The following is a 16,447-nucleotide window of genomic DNA, read 5'->3' as shown; positions in this document are numbered from 1 at the left end:
GCAGCCCAGATGAGAAAGATCTCACCTGGATTTTGAGTTCCTGGGGCCATGAGACATGGGCAAGTCGCTTTTCTTCTCTGGCCCTTGATTTTCCCATCTGTAAAACAGAGGCATGGAGATGATGTATTTAAAAGACCACATATTACAGGCACTCATTGGTAGCGGAGTTGATGGCAGCAATGATGGTGTCTTGAAGCCTCATCCATGCATTTCAGGAAGTGTCCACAGATATCGGCAAGTTCCTTCTAAGATCTAACACTGATCTTTCAGCTCCTCCTTAAGCTTCAGTTCTCTCTTGTCCTGTTCTTAGAAGGAAGGAAGAAACCTGCTCACCGTAGCCATTTCTCTGACTCTGAAGAATAATAGGATTTCTGAAGCTTCTAGAGTCTTCTTGGGCGGCGTTTCATTTGTCGTGCTGATGTCTGCCTGGAAACCCCTGACCACAGCTGTGACCTCCCCCAAGGCCCTTCAGCTGCCTGGGATGGGATCCCCAGCTCCCTGATCCCTGCCCACGATCCCTGGTAGATCCAGGATGCCCTTCTGTCCCAGCTCTCCCTGCTGAACTCTCAAATGCCACTTTTGCAGGCCACAAAAGCATGGCTTCTGCAGCCTCTCCTCAACGGCGTTTTTCTCTACCTTTTAATTATTTTTCTCGCCTTTCTCCGGACCCTCAGCTGCTTACCATGCACAGAGCATCCACAGCTTGCAATGTGCTGCAGAGAGGAAGGAATTAACCTCAACAGTCTCTCTCTCTCTCTCTTTCTCTCTCACACCACCCCCCCGACCCCTTCTCTCCTTCTCTCTCACACACACACACACACACACACACACACACACACACACAGAGTCTGGCTTACCAGAAATCTGGGCAGAGGTCATTGAGACCATCAAGGGATAGGAGATTATAGCCCTTGTGGGCAGAAGTAGAGGGTTTGCACACAGTGTGGGCAAAAGGAACTGGGACTCGTTCTACCCCCACCTTGCCTGGTGGTCTTAGGGAAGTCACTGGACCCCTGGGAGTCCACACAGGGCATTCCTAGCCACCCTGCATGGGGCCTTCCTGCTTCACCCCAGACCTGGCCGAGACTTGGGAAGAAAGAGGCCCCAGCTCTTGCAAGTGGCCAGTCCCCATCCAGATGATGCAAGGGGGTTGAGTCATTGTGCAGCAGAAAGAGAGCTTGGGCTTAACGTCAGACATGCCTGGATTCACATTCTAACGCTGCTGCCTGTGAGGAAGGACCTCTGGCTCCCAGAGCCTCGGTTTCTTCATCTGTAACATGGGAATGATAAGGCTAACAATAGTTCACATTTGTTCTATGTGTATTTCATTGCACCCTCATCACCACCCTCTGAGGGTAGGTATAATTTACCCATGGTAATATCTACCTTCCAGGGCTACCATTTGCTTGTTTATTCGTTCCAAAATACCTTTAGGCTTCTACGCTGAGCCAGACGCTGGGCTTACTGCCACAGGTCCAGTGATGAGCAAGATAGATGGGGCCTGGACTCTTGCGGAGCTGAGCCCTAGCCCCAGCCAGGGACGGCGTGCACCCCACAGAGCCCTGGTCGGGGAGCACAGTGAGTGGTGACACTGTGGATGGGGACAGTCACCCCAGCCTCGAGGATTCAGGAAAGATATCTCGGGGCTAGTGCAGTTAGGTGAGGCCAAGGCAGGGACGGAGGAACCAGCTCACCCAGTGGCTGTCTATGGCCGTGTTGAGAAAGCACCCAGCCTGGTCTTCCCTGTGCCTCTCAGTTGCCTCATACCAGCTCTGAACGCTCTCAGGCTCCAGCCCCTTAGCCACCGGATGTGCCATCCCTGTGGTCCCAGTGGGCTTCTGAAGATTTAGACCCAAAGAACCATTCATCTGAACGAGCCTACAAGAAAATTTGTCCATGCCCTGCCCTCCCTATTCAAAGCCAGCATGGCAGAGGGGCTTTGGTGGAGGGAAGAGAGACAGTGTCTGTCATGGGATGCATCCGCCTTTAGGTGGCAGAGTGAAGCAGGGTTTGCGGACTTGACTCCTCAGCTCTCCAACCTCACCTTGTCCCCACCTGCCCAGCCTCTGGTCCCCAGCCCCGGCCCCCTCCATCAGAGAAACCTGACCAGGCTCCACTCCCCGAGTTCCTGGCTCCTTCCCCTCCCCGGGAGGCTGGCCTTGTCACCAGTGCCTCTCTGCTGTTTCTCGTTGCCTGCACAGAGGAGGCACCAGGAGGGGGGAGCAGAGCTGCTGGGGAGAGCTCCGAGGAGACGTGCAGATTCATTTTGAGGATTCATAATGCCGCATTTACACACCGTCCTGCCTTCAGAAATTGGGCTGGCAGATGCCTGGTCATGCTGGCAGGGTTGTGGGTTAACGCTGCGGATTTAGCTTATATCATTTCATGAGAGCTTACAGCCTTTACTGTGTTTTTTACCCAATCGGTCTTTGGCCCCGAAGCATCCTAGACCATCGTGCATATGTGTGAGTGCCCAGGCGGCCGCAAGTGTGTGTAGATTTTCAAATAAAATAATACCTCTCTTCAGATGCCGTGCACATTAAATATTTATCGGTAGCAATTTGTGCGTATATATTTGATAAATGGACATTAGGAAGGGATTGGGGGGTGGGAAGTGAGACAGGGAGGCAAGGGAGGCCTGAGAAAGCCCTACCCCTTTGTCCTACAATTTCTCAAAGGTTTAACCTGGAGGAGAGGAGAGGAGGGAACCAGGGGGGATGATCCAAGGCTGTGGTTACCAGTTTGATCCCTGTCAGGAGGAGCCAAGCCATTTTCTTCTCCAGAGCTTTGCCTGACTTTGGCTTAGAAGATACCAAAATGAAAGCTCAGAGGGAGGGGAAGCAGGGTTTAGAGGGAGTAGCTGCGTGTCATTTGAGCGCTGAAGAAACACATGTCCCAGGTCCCAGTTCCAGGAGAAAGGGCCCCATCCCATTTGCTCAGCCTGGGGTCGCCATGTGCTCAGCTCAGACATACAGGCAGTTTGGAAAGGTCAGGCAATCCTGCTGATCACATGTCCAGAGCCCCGACTCGCACACATGGGCAGCCCCTTGCCCTGGCCAGGCCCCCCAACCGGAGCCTGGCTACTTGTGTACTAGGCAGGGTCCTCCCCAGTGCGTAGTTACTCCACAGGGAAGTGGGGCCCCATGGGGGCAGGGAGTCTCTGGCTGGTTGCAGAGGAACTGAAAATTCTCCATTCACATCTCCAGCCTGATTGTTTCCTCCCTGCCCTGCCTGATGGCCCGGGCATGGGAGGAGAAGGCCGCTCATGCCCCTGAGCTGACATGTGCGAGCGTCTGTGTGCCTGCATGCACTTGTCTTTTATAACCCAAAGGGATTTACGTGTGAGAATCAGTCCTGCCTTTCCGACTTCCCTTGCATGCCTCTATTCTTAAACCCCTATGTCTTACCTTTTGTTTCTAGCACCTTCGGGGAGTTGAAGACGGTCCGCCTGCCAAAGAAGATGACTGGGACAGGCACACACAGAGGCTTCGGCTTTGTGGACTTCCTCACCAAGCAGGATGCGAAGGTGAGACCGTGACTCCCTTCCCCACCTGTCCGGGCCTCCGCTTTCCAGTACCCATTGTAGGAGAGGCAGCCAGGCGTCTAACACACACAGAGTCACCTCCCCGTGCAGGTGTTCTTGTTTTGCCTTTGATTCTGCTTAATGTGTACAACATCCTTGGAGAAGATCCTGGGAGGGTTGTATTTGGAGGAAGGGGCAGCTTCTGTGTCCCCTTCCCTCCCCCGGTTTCACATATGCAGGAACCTGGGACATAAACTGGGGATGGGAAGCAAATGGGTTTCCCAGGCCTCTCCACGTCATCAAGAAAATTCCTCAGTTCAGGTGGCCCCCTGGGGTAGGCAGTATGGGAAATGCCACACAGAACAGTGTGGAGAGGGCAGAGCACTTGGAAAGGAGAGTAAGAGACACCCAAGAAGCAGCCACAGGAATGCGTCTTTCCCTTCCTTTTTTCCGCTCATGGCCAGGGCTTCTGTTTTGTGCTGGTTATCTGTGAGGGCAGCCCCGGCAGGTGCAGCTGCATGCAAGCGTGTGTACCAAAATCCCTCCAGGCTCCTTGAGAACCTTTTATTTTTGAAGCAAGGCGGCATCTCCAAATTGGTTCAGTGCAGCACAGTCAGGCTTTGCTCCTGCAGTGGGTGCTGGGCCCAGCTGCCGATGTGGAGCAGAGCCTGTGTGAACAACAGCCCGGCTGTACCCAAAGCCACTGCCCTCGTGGCACTGAGCTCCAGGTCAGAATCCAGAAGGAAGGTGGCTGCAGAGCTGTCACAGGGGGCTGCCTTCCATGAGCTCTGCCCACAGGTGGCCTGTCCCCTCTCTCAGCCTCACTGTTCCTCAAGGCTAAAATAAAGTGACAGGGAGGTCTCATTAATGGCTGGGATCCCCTCCACCTCTGATGAGCTGTTCCTCAGAAGAACAGTGAACATTTCCTGGAGTCATAGCCATTGGGCTTTAGCAGGCTGGCATCACGAGAGGCCCAGGGGGTGGGTCAGCTGTGCAGAGCCAAAGGTGGCAGCTCCAGGACACAGCTGCAGCCTTTGTGGGCCCTGGGAACATGCACAGGCAGAGAAGGCACATGGGGACCCTCGGAGAGCCTCGCCAGCCACCTTTGTCTCAGAGTCTTGAGCTCAAGTGCCTGTTTTGTTGACACATGGCCATATTTGTCTGGACATCTGCTCCTCTCTCCTCCTGGCTGGCAGCCTTTCCCTCGCCTCTCATCAGAGACAGCAGGGGACACACCTTGCATGCAGTAGGTCATGGCCCTCACCCTCACAGCAGGGCAGGCACGTGGTGCCCTGCGTTGGCTCAGGGCAGCAGCAGAAGGCTGCCTTTCAGAGCTCCCACCCACGGCAGCTCAACCCACACTGGCCTTCCCTGTGCCACAGTTTTCTGATCTGTGAAACGGGAATGATGGCTGCGCTCCCCTCCCAGGGTTAGGGCAGGTGATGCATGGGAGACACTGACTCATTCCTGGCACGTGGTGGCTACTCGATACCGGTACACTATTTCCTTCTCATTGCCACCAGCCTGGTTCCTTCATGAGCCACCCTTGGTCCGTGGATTCGTGCACACATGTGATGCTCTGTGGACAGAAGGGAGTACAGGGCAGCGTCTTTTCTCCACTGCATTCCACTGAGCTCTGGGTATCCGAGAGGATTGGGCAGTGATGGTGTAGAAGTGTTGTCATCTGTCTTATATCAGAGGTCCTATAGGAGGCTGTGCTTGGGGAAGAAATGAGGGATTCACTCTCTGCTCCTAAGAAATGTCTCTTACAAAGAACAATGCGAGAGCTTGTCGTTACAACACGAACTTCAAAGCCAGACTGCCTGAGTTTGAACCCCAGGGCTGCCACAAATCTCCCGTGTGACCTTGGGCAAGTGACATCCTTTCTTTGTGCCTCAGTTCCCCCCCTCGTAAAATAGTCATAGGGTTTTCCATATTTTCCCAGAGTCATTGTGAGATTTGGATGGGGTGATAATTGAGAACAGGGCTTGGCCCCTACATACTGGCTGTTGGCTGTGATGAGGAGGCGGAAGGCGTTGGTGGTGACAGTGGTGATGGTCTGAAATAAGAAAGGGTGTTCCCTTCTTATTTGGCCACCCACTAGGCCTCTTTTCTCACCCACCCACTGGGCCTCTTGTGATGCCAACCTTAAATTTAAAGCCCAATGGGTGCACCTCCAGGAAACACTCACTGCTGTTCTGAATGGCTTGTCAAAGGTGGAGGGGATCACAGCCATTGATGAGAGCAGAGAGCAAAGGCATCGGAGCCCCTTCACTGGAAGCCCTCTTTCAGCACCGAGAGGTTGATGCTGAGTTGACACAGCCCTTGGGACATGGAGGGTCCAGCCAGGGCTGGGCTCCAGCCGTGAGCCCTTTGACATGTCACTGTTGGCTCAGTTTTGCTCTTCAACTTCATTAGGATAGAAGGTGGACTCCCAGGTAATCAAGGCAGTGAGTGCCATTGAGGAAGTTCACCCAGTGCCCAGGTGGCTCGCACTTGGCACCCCCAGGCCCAGCTGCGGATGTTCATTCTGAAGCCCAGCACAGCCCTCTAGTGATTTGTGGAGGTGGCAGCTCCTCCCCCTCCATCCCTTCCCTGCCTTTACTCCGGGAGGAGAAAGGGCAGCCGAGGACAGTACAGGCTCAACTCACAGCCTCTCCAGGATTGGCCCTTCTCCCTGTCAGGTGGCTATTTCTGGCCCCTCCATCCCTGTAGTGACTCTTCCCTCTCCCACACTGGGGCTCGTGCCACAGAACGCACTGGTCTTCCAGGAAGGAGGAGCCCATCACAAGCACATCTTTCCTGCAAGGATCCCTTTGCTCTTTTTGTTTCCTGGGGAAGCTGCCATTGCTTTCTCCCTCCCCGGCTCCAGGTCTGTCTGGAGAACTTTATTGTCTTCTGACTGGAACATTTAGCACTCTCTACTGACCCATAGAATCGTGCACACTGCATATTAGTGAATAGGATTCTGAATATTGTAAGTATCTAGTTAGCTCTCGAGGGTGGCCATGAGTTTGAAGAGGGAGAGCAATACTGCCAGAGACATGGAGTCAAAAGCACTGGTGATCTTTTCTATCTCAGCAGAAGGAATTAGTGAGAACCCAGGGCTGGTAGAGGATCGTCCATCCATGATCCCAGCCTCTCAGGGCCGGCTCCCATGCATCCTCCCCCTGTTGAAGCTCTTAGGGAAGGAGATTTCCTTCAGAAACCCTTCCCAGGGCTCAGTTCAACCCTGACCCACTCAGATTCCCTGCCAAGGGCATTGATCCCATTTCCTGTCATGGCACCCTCAATGAAGATAAATAGTTGCCCCCTGTGTTGGCATCAGCCGCCTCTTGAGCCAGGAGGTCTTCCCCAGCAATCCTCAGATGGGAGGAAAGAAGGGACTGGGATAGGCTGAAAGGAGGGGGCAGCCAAGCTCATTGTAGTAGCTGAGGCCGGAAAAGGAGTGGAGAAATGAATGGTTTCTGGGAGGGGCCATTGCTGCGGCTTGATCCCCAGTATCTTGACTCCCAGAACAGTGCTCTTTCGCCATCATCCACCAGTCCATTTGCCTGCTGACAGAGGATAGAAGAGTTAAGGCATCCCCTCAACACCACAGTCCCTGCTGTGGCCCTGAGCATATACCGTCTCCACCGTCCCTGAACTGAGGGGTTCTGAGTTGTCTCACGTTTCTCCATGAGACCCACATCCCACTGTGCATATCCTCGAGGGCTCTGTGATATCCATCAAGCCCCTTCTGGATTCAGCACACATACCCCCAAACTGGAAAGAGAATCCTAGCAAGAGGCTCCTCAAAGGCTGTTATGGCAGAGCTCAGAGTAACCAGGCAACTGATGATAATAGCAAGAGGCTCCTGTGAGCGCGCCAGCTTTGTATGTGACATTCACCGCACTCGCACTGCCCCACCCCAACCTGCAGCAGCCCCAGCATCAGGCGGGAGATTTGCATCCAGTCTCCCTCCCCGGTCTTGCTGAGCATTTGCGAAGCTCCAGCACTGAAGCCACCGTGGAGCCCTATGAATTGATGGGAAGCCCAGACCCCGGTCTGTTACTGAGCTGCTCCAGTGAACTGGGGGTAGGTCCTGACCATCTGCCCTCATCACGGGCCCTGGTGACCAGAGAGGCCTGCTCAGAGGAAGCAGGATCGATGAGCTGGCATATTCTCCCACCCTAGGATATTCTATCAGCCCCTGATGTCCTGGGCAGTAAATGTCAGTCCCTCTGAAAGTGCTGGTGTTATCTAAACCTCCAGGTGTGATGATCCGGCATTTCTTAAAGAGCCTTCCCTACATGTGGAGGGAAGCAGGGGACAGAGGTTGATGGGGGAAGGAGAATGGGGGTGGTGTAGGAAGTCAAGGACTCAAGCAGGACTGCATCCTGAATGCAGTGGTCTCCTGGGTGGCCTGGGTCTACACCGTGTGCACAGCTGTCAGTTGTGTCATCAGCGCCGTACAACCAGGGGACCGCACGACCTGGAAGTTTCTAAAAGGGCAATATCTTTGAGTTGATAAAAACTATCAACTTCTGGAAGCCCGTATTTGGCAGGGATGGTGTAGGATATTTGAATATGTAAGTTTTAATCGTCATGGGACCCTAGGAGATAGGTGGTAGGAGGCCATTTGACAGCTGGGGAAACCAAGGCTCAAAGGGATAAAGTTGCTTGCTCAAGATCATATAGTGGTACTTGGCAGAGCTGGGAAAAATCTAATTCCAAAGCTTGTATTCAGGGATTCCTCCTCCCTTCATTCACTGATTCACTTAAATTCTGTGTATCTCCACGCCAGGCTCTGGGTAGCGCCCCTTCTCCCTACCATGCCCACCACCTCTCACCCAGCCCTGACACCTCACCAAGGAGAAGGACTCTGCAATTAGAGGGACACTTTGGAGGAAGGCCAAGAGGTTGTCCCTTAAAACGTCTCTTGGGAACAAGTCCAGAATGAAATCAACTCCCCCTAGCCCCCAGAGGAGGAGTGGGCAGTCAGTCAGCTGCCCGTACTAGCACACACTACCGTGCTGCCTTCCAGCCATGCCAATCCCCAGGAGTAGCCTCATCAAGAAGGCAGCAGCCTTTCACCTGGGCAGCTGTACCGGGGACTCCCTACCAGGTACACTCATCCCCATTGGCTGAGTGACCACCAATAGCCATTGGGATTCCAGTTAGAAGCCACCACCTCCTCTCTCTTTACCCAGACCAGGCTGGTCCTGAAGGAAGAAAGGAAGGGCAACACGGAAGGGGAAGACCACAAAGAATAGACTTGCAGCCCAGAAGCCAGAATATTAATTTTTTCCTATGCAATGAGCCTTTAATTTTTCCCTTCCCCAGGCCTGCCGTGCCTTTGTACTTTTGCAGTTGCAGCTGTTTTTATTTGCCGCCGCTGCTGTTGTTTTAAAAGGTCTATTTTCACATGGAATGTTATCCAATTAGCAGAGCAATGTGTTGGCTTAAATAAACACTTGGGGGGAGCCGGCGGTAGGGAGACGCGATGGTGGTTGGCGTTGGCAGGCAGAGCTGTTCTCACTGTGGTAAACAACCACAGCTTTCATTGTAGGGTCGCACCAGTTAATGTCTCCTTCCTCATTTCTCACTTTTCCACTCTGCCAAGGGTGGGGGCAGAGGAAGGGACGTGGATATGTGGCCCAGGCCCTCCCCAGCCTGGGGGATGCTAGTGTTTTGGCAGAGGCTCGCACTGGGCCTCTCGAGGAATGTTCTGTCAGCCTACTGTCTTTACCTGGAAGATTCTAGCCAAACAGGACCTATAGTGGAAGGGACCAATGATGAGCGAGCTGGACAAAGCGACAGCCTTCCTCCTCGCCGGGTGCCCGGCGCACCCAGCACAGTGCTGGGCCGTGTTGTGTGCACAGTAAGCCATCGCTGTTAGATTGTGAGTGGTGTGCGTTCAACACATGTTTGTTTAAACTGAGTGCAGAGAAGGAGGAGCATGCTGCACGGTGGTTAGTGTGGCCTGTGACATCAAGCGGCCTCTTTGCAGCTGTGAGAACATGGACAAGGGACTTCAGATCCCTCTAGCCCAAGTGACTTGTCCCCACACAGGCAATAATAAGGCTGCCCTTGAGGCATTTGTGAAGATGAAGCAGAATGTTGCGTGCAAAGCATTTAACACAGGCTGTGGCACGTGACACCAAAGAAGTGAGGGTGGCTGAGTGTTCCTCTGGGCCCCCGGGGATCAGAGGGGCTGCAGCCTGAAACCTAGGTGTCCATTGTCCTATGTGTCCCAAAATGTTAACCGAAAGCAAATTCAGGAATTGGAGTTTTGTCCCCACTTTTCTGTTCAGGTGTGCATGTGATGTGCGCTCATGACTGTTTTGTAATTGTGGGCTTTTGCCAAGTTTTCTTCAGCAGAGCCCTGAAGGAATTGAAAATATGTTTAAATCCCGAGCTTGCATTTCAAGGCAGGCTCAGCCAGCACACATATGTATGGGCTGAGACCTGGGATCAGGACAGGCTGCCCTCCTCAGACGGGCAGGTGAGCAGCCCTTGTGGCCAAGACGCAGTGCCAGGACGGACCCCCCTGCTAATTATGTCCCTGGAGCTTCTGTGCAGACTGAAGACTGCACAGTCCTACAGAGATCAGAGTAAGAAGGGCTCAGGTTCAGACGTCCTCATTTCAGATTTATCCAGCAGGCAGTACTAGTCATCAAGGAAAGGTAAAACTCCCAGCCAAGTTTGACAGCCTTCCTCCCTTTTAACAGCATTAAAATATTTTTTTTTTTTTTTTGAGACAATCCCGTTCTGTCGCCCAGGCTGGAGTGCAGTGGCACGTTCTCTGCTCCCTGCAACCTCCACCTCCTCGGTTCAAGCGATTCTTCTGCCTCAGCTTCCCAAGTAGCTAGGATCACAGGTGTGCGCCCCCATGCCCAGCTAATTTTTGTATTTTTAGTAGAGACGGGGTTTCTGCATGTTGGCCAGGCTAGTCTCGAATTCCTGGCCTCAAGTGATTCCCCCCGCCTCGGCTTCCCAAAGCGCTGGGATTACAGGCATGGGCCACCGCACCCAGCCTAAAATAATGTAAATTTAAAAAAAAAAAAAAAAAAAAAAGCTTTACCACAAATGGCACCAGCAACGGGTACCAGGAATTAGGCCCTTCCCATTATGCCAGGCGTTGGGCTAAAGGAAGAGTTGCTGTCTTATTTATGCTTCCCAGCAGCTCTGAGAGGCCAAAGCATCCCCATTTTGCAGTTGAAAAAGTGAAAACTCAGAGAAGTTTATTGAAAGCAGCAGGCCCAGGCCTGTGCCTGAGGGGAGCCCAGAGCCTCAGCAGCCCGTGCTGCCCGTGGCCTTGTGGCTTGGTGCCCTTGGGTCCCTGGCATTGGCCTTCTCTCCCTAGTGGCTCTCTTTCCTCTCCCAGGGGTGCTATAAACTTGCAGAGGTCCGAAGTGTGTCCCACCTTTGTCTCCTCGTCTCGTGTGTTTGCCTCACAATCAGCTCCCCAGAGACTTTGAGTTGAATTGCACTGAGCTGAGCGAGCTAGGGAATGAATGAATGAATGAGAGGGAGAGGACCCTCTTTGTCTGAAGAGTTCAGACAGCATCGCCCAGAAGCGGACCCTGAATGTCTGTCCTAGAAGTTCACCTTCAGCTCCATGGTGTCATTTCTGGGAAGGGACCGGGATGGGAGCCACCCAAGATTGTTCAGGGAGCTTGACTTATTCTGGGCAAACTCCTGCCTAGCAGACAGCTACCCTGTAAGGACGGAAGCAGCTAGTGAGGTTTGCTGAGAGCTTACTCACAGGACAGTGGGAGCCTTGGGACGCGAAGGAAAGGATCTATCTCTCTCTCAGGGTGATGGCGTTAAAACACCCCAGGGAGGCAGACCCTCCTCCCAGAAGTCCTTGGCCTCAATTTTTTGACCACCTCTGCAGAGAGCCCCCAACAGTGCCAGCCACTTACTCTAGGTGTTGGGGGCACAGCGGATTTCGGAGGGGTTGGTGTTGTCCTTGTTTGGACGGATTTAGCGTCTGCTGAGAGATGCAGCCCTCTGGCTTTGCCAGAGACAGCTCCCTGAGGAGCAGAAGGGGCCAGGAGAATGCCTTAGAGTTCTAAAGACAGGAATACTGTCCTCAGCTGTGCCCAGAAGCCGTGGCCCTGGGCAGTTCTTTGCAGCCCCTTGGGATGGGAGTCCTGCCAAGGGCGTGCAATGCCTTTTGTTGCTGAGAGGAGGTCTATCTCCAGGGAAGCTGCAGAAAGGTCAGGCCCAGTGCTGCACTGGCAGCCTTCCAATGCCTTCCCAGTTCTTGAAAGAGGCCGCCAGGCCAGGCCACAGTCTAGCCTGTGGCTGTCAACCCCACACCACCTTAGCAGATTGCCTTCTAAGGGAATTCAGAAAAGGCGGCAGGAGGCCAGGCCTCTTGATGCCTGGAGTCTGTGGCTTGAGTCAGAGGAGCTCAAAGAGCTGTGATTTCAGGACAGCAGAGCCAGAGAGCTGGATCATGAGGGCAGCCCTGGAGTCTGGCTAGACCTGCTCAGAGCTTTCCTGGGTAGGCCGCAAATTCTGAGTAGGGCCAAGGCATGCGAGACACCCCATCTGAAGTAGGAAATCCAACTGTCCCCCGGTCAAGGCAAAGGGACTCCAGATCCTGCCAGGGATCTGGCAGGAAACAGAATCTACCCCCACCCCCAGGTGGTGTGAATGAAGAGGTGTTTACGGAGGCATAGGCAGGGCTAAGGGATTCCCCAGGGATGGCGAAGCCCCCAGAACTGTCGTCTCCCTTAGGCCAAGAGGAGGGTTGGAAGGAAAGCCAGGGCTGGAGCTGCCGAGGAGAGGCCTTGAGCAGGAGCTACAGCCCTGCAGGGAGGGGCAGGGACGCAGCACCAACCTCTCTCCTCCCTCTTCCCCTCTTTCCTCCAGTCTCCCAGCAGTGCCACCCATTTGCTTCACCTCAGTAGAAACCAGAGGCCAAGGGAGCCCTGGTCACACTGTGCAGAGTCGGCTTCTAAAGCATACAGGATGGGGGAGGGGGGACCAGGAATAACCAGCCCTGGCCATCAATGATGGCAGGAAGTGCTCCCAAGAGCGGGGGTGGCTTCTCTTCTGTGACATTCGTTTTGCTGGACTCCTGCATCCTCAGGGTTCTGTGCTGGATCTTCAGGCCTCTCCAGCAGACCATCTGGGGGTCTGACATGCGATCTCTCGAGCCCTAGTGGTGCAGGTTCCTGTTCCCGTCCTGCAAAGCCCCAAGCCAGGCATGTTGGGAGCAGAGCCAGACCCAAGATTCTTTGTGTATCGTTTCAAAAGGCCAAATGTCCCACTCGTCTAGATGGTCGGGCACTGCCTGCTCTCTCAGAACGGGACATACTCCTATCCCCACTGCCTTTGTAGTCTGTAAAGTACAGGGGTTTGAAGGGAACTGTGGCAGGACATCTAAGCCAGCCCTCCGTCCCCAGCTAGGACCAGCCTAACCATCTGCCCCAGTCTGGAGACGTGTTCTCAGGACCCCCAGTGAAGGAGACGCCACAGTGTGCTTTGTGACCATTGACTGAGTGGCCTCTGCCCCAGCACCAGGCTGAGGATCTTAAGCATGGAGCACCTTCCCTCCAGGGTTCAAGGTTGAGTCAGGAAGACTGGCACACAGAAAGCATTATGGGGCAGGGAGCAGGTTCTGGAAGTGGAGGCCGGGTATCCAGGGCACAGGAAGGGTGCCTGGCTGTTGCCTGTGCAGGAGGGGCAGAACCCTCCCTGGGCCGTCTGTGTAAGGGGCCAGAGACAACGTGTAGAGGCCAAAAAGGAAGAAGGAGAAGGAAGTTGACCTGCATACCAACCTTGGCCAGTGCCTCAGTTTCCCATTCATTGAAATGGGAGAATAATGTCTGTTCTCAGGAGTAGGCTGAGGTCATATGCTTGGAGTTCCGTGGAGCTAGGAGATAGGATCCATCCATGCTAAGAAGGCCTTCGACGCCACAAAAGGAAAATCAGACAGCAGGAGCCAGACTTGGAGAGGAGCAAAGGTCCAGTGACTCCTCAGTCTCCTGAGATGAACAAGCCCGGGGGCTGTTTTGGCAGAGGAGCACCATGCCTGCAGCTGAGGTTTAGAAAAACGCTTGGGAGAAGGTGGAGGTCAAGTTTCAATGGGGTCAAGTGTAGGCAGACACCAGGGAGGAGCTGCTAATGGACCTCTCTGCCTTGCACTTTTCCCTCTGTGATGGCTGGAACCTTCCAAGCTCCTCACAGTCTTTTCTGTGCCAACCCGAAAGCCCCTTGAGGCCCAGGCCTGCATCTTCCTCCTCCTCCCCACTCACCTTGCCCCTAGAATGTGTCAAATATAACAAGCTCTCGTTACGCTCTTTTAATGAAACACAATTACTCTGGATTATCCAAGGCCAATTTTAGCCTGAAATCTCTGTCCTCACACCGCCTGCGACAGTTTGAGGCCACCACATTCCAGCCACCCAGGCAGTGGGCACTCGGGAACGCAACCTGATTTCATATTAACCTGCAGGGACTAGAACTCAGCAGGGTAATTCTGCTATTTTTGGAGAACCACGTATTGTGCTCTAACTTCAAATACAAAAGAGCTTTTGTGTCTTACCTTCCCTTCTCCCTGCTCTTTAGCCTGATAATGAAAAGTGGAAGCATACATCATCATCATAACAGCCAATCTTAAGTGACACGTTATGTGCCAGGCAGTGTTCTAAGTGTCAGACTTAACGGTTCTCTGAATTCTCACTACTCTTTGCTGCTGCCCTCCTTTTACATATGAAGAAGCTCGGGCTCAGAGAGGTTCAGCAGCTTGCCTGAGATCACACAGCTCATAAGCACTGGAGCAGGGATTGAACCAAGGCAGGCCAGCAGCAGAGCCCACCCTCTAAACTGCCGTGCCCCCTCCCCTCTTACTGTGAAGAGCTCTTCCAGAGAGAGGCCAATAACGTGTCAGAGGAGTGCAGAGGGAGGAGAGAGATTTGTGAGAGGTGATGTCGCAAAGAAGCCAGGAGAGGGAATTTTTAGTGACTCCTGCAATGAATAGAGCTCTCCCGGGCTTTCTGTGGTACAGGAATGGAGAACTGGCTTCCAAGGGAGAGAAAGAAACATTGAAATTTGACAGTGGGAATCAGAGAGGCTGAGGTTGGGGCCTCTCACCCGGACCTACCTCCTGGGATCTTATTCCGTTCTTGAGAGTTCCAGCCTAGCATTCACCAGATGCATCCCCTTGGCCACCCCCACCCCACCGTGTCCCCGGGACCACAGCTCCTCAGGGACCCTGGAACATCCGCCACACCAGACTCCCCACCAATTCCTCTCCCCCGTCTTAAAACCCCAGCTCCCCCAGTCAAGCCATTTCTCTGCCTCGCCAGCTGAGAACGCGTGTGTTTTAAAGCTCTGAATGGGCCATTTCGGCTCGGAGTCCAGATGCATTTTTATATCCACATGGAAAAAAATGCAGAGGCTCTGCTGGCAGTCAGAAAGGGTTTTTTAAATTAAAGTTAAAAAAAAAAAAAAAGGAAAGAAAAAGTTTTCTGCACCTGGTCCTTCTCAGAACAGCACAGAGGAGAACAAAGCGTTTCTTTAATTTGGCTGCATGTCTAGTTTTAAAAAGATGCATGTTCTAGTCACCTCCCTTTTGTCTCTTCAGATTCATTTGTTTATTGAATGTATATTATGTGCTGCCCTCTGCTTGTTTCGTGTAAGTCCCACAGCCAGCCCCAACAGGGATGAGGAAACAGAGGCTCAAGATGTGGCAGTTGATTACCCAAGGGCACTGCGTCCTTTCCCTAGGGCTACTGTAACAAAACGCCACAGACCAGATGGCTTCAAACCACAGAAATGGGCTGCGTACAGTGGCTCAGGCCTGTAATCCCAGCACTTTGGGAAGCTGAGGCAGGAGGATCACTAGAGTTCAGGAGTTCAAGGCCAGCCTGAGCAATGTAGGGAGACCCTGTCTCTACAAAAAATTTAAAACTTAGCGAGACATTGTAGCATGTGCCTGTGGTCCCAGCTACTCGGTAGGCCAAGGTGAGAGGATTGCCTGAGCCCAGGAGTTCGAGGATGCAGTGAGCCATGATCAGTACACCACTGTACTCCAGCCTGGGTGACAGTGAGACCTTGCCTCAAAAAACATTTTACAAATCCAGAAATGTGTCTCACAGTTCTGGAGGCCGGAAGTCCAAAATCAAGGTGCTGGCAGGATTGGTTCCTTCCGAGGGAAATCCTGTTTGGTGCCTCTCCCCTGGCTGCTGGAGACAGCTGGCATCCTTGGTTTGTAGACTCATCACCCAGTCTCTGCCTCCATCTCCCCACGACATTCGCCATGTGTCTCTGTCTTCACATGGCCATCCAATGACACTAGTCATTGGCTCAGGGCCTGCCATTCTCCAGTATGACCTCGTCTCGACTGTTTACATCTGCAACTACCTATTTCCAAATAAGGTCACATATACATGGGGTTAGGACTCAACATGGCCCCTCTTGCGGGACAGGGTCCGACCGTAAGTGCTACATTGTAGATAAGGAGCACAGTTGGATGGGTTCCCATCCGGGCCCTTCCCGTTACATGATGCCTCACGGCATAAAAGAAACGAGCAGCAAACCCCTCCTCTGCTTGTACCCACTGGTGCTCTCTGCAACGCAGAAGCAAAGCAAAGGGCCTTCGTCGCCACTGTTGCTCTCCACTGCCAATGCTCAAGCACCTGGAGCCTACTGCTCTTTAAACCAATACCTGCCCGAAAGCTGTCTGCTAAGAGAAAGCAGCTGCAAATGTGATGTCTATGGTAACAAAACAACAGCAACGAGAAGTAACATCTATTGAGTAATTATGGTGTGCCCATACTGTTCTAGACGCTGTTAACTCATTTTTGTCCCTAGAACCCTTGAGATTGGCATATATGAACATACCCGTTTTATGGAAAAGGAAACAGAGTCCAGGAAGATTTATTTAACTTGCCCAAGATCTTCAAGTTAGGAACTGCAGGG

At 53.1% G+C, this 16,447-nt stretch overlaps 1 protein-coding gene across 1 annotated transcript in view; it reads left to right on the top strand.

The window, feature by feature from the left end:
- The window catches only part of RBM19 (RNA binding motif protein 19), a 142,445-nt gene that overhangs the window by 102,278 nt on the left and 23,720 nt on the right, over positions 1 to 16,447 (top strand). The window contains exon 22 of the mRNA XM_055236336.2: positions 3,421 to 3,526. Coding sequence (XP_055092311.1) covers positions 3,421 to 3,526 — 106 coding nt within the window. The remainder of the gene's footprint in view (positions 1 to 3,420; positions 3,527 to 16,447) is intronic.

Source organism: Symphalangus syndactylus, chromosome 13 (genome assembly GCF_028878055.3).
Source record: "Symphalangus syndactylus isolate Jambi chromosome 13, NHGRI_mSymSyn1-v2.1_pri, whole genome shotgun sequence".
Lineage (NCBI taxonomy): Eukaryota > Metazoa > Chordata > Mammalia > Primates > Hylobatidae > Symphalangus > Symphalangus syndactylus.
The sequence above is the reverse complement of the archived record's forward strand: the minus strand, read 5'-3'. Positions and strand labels throughout refer to the sequence as shown.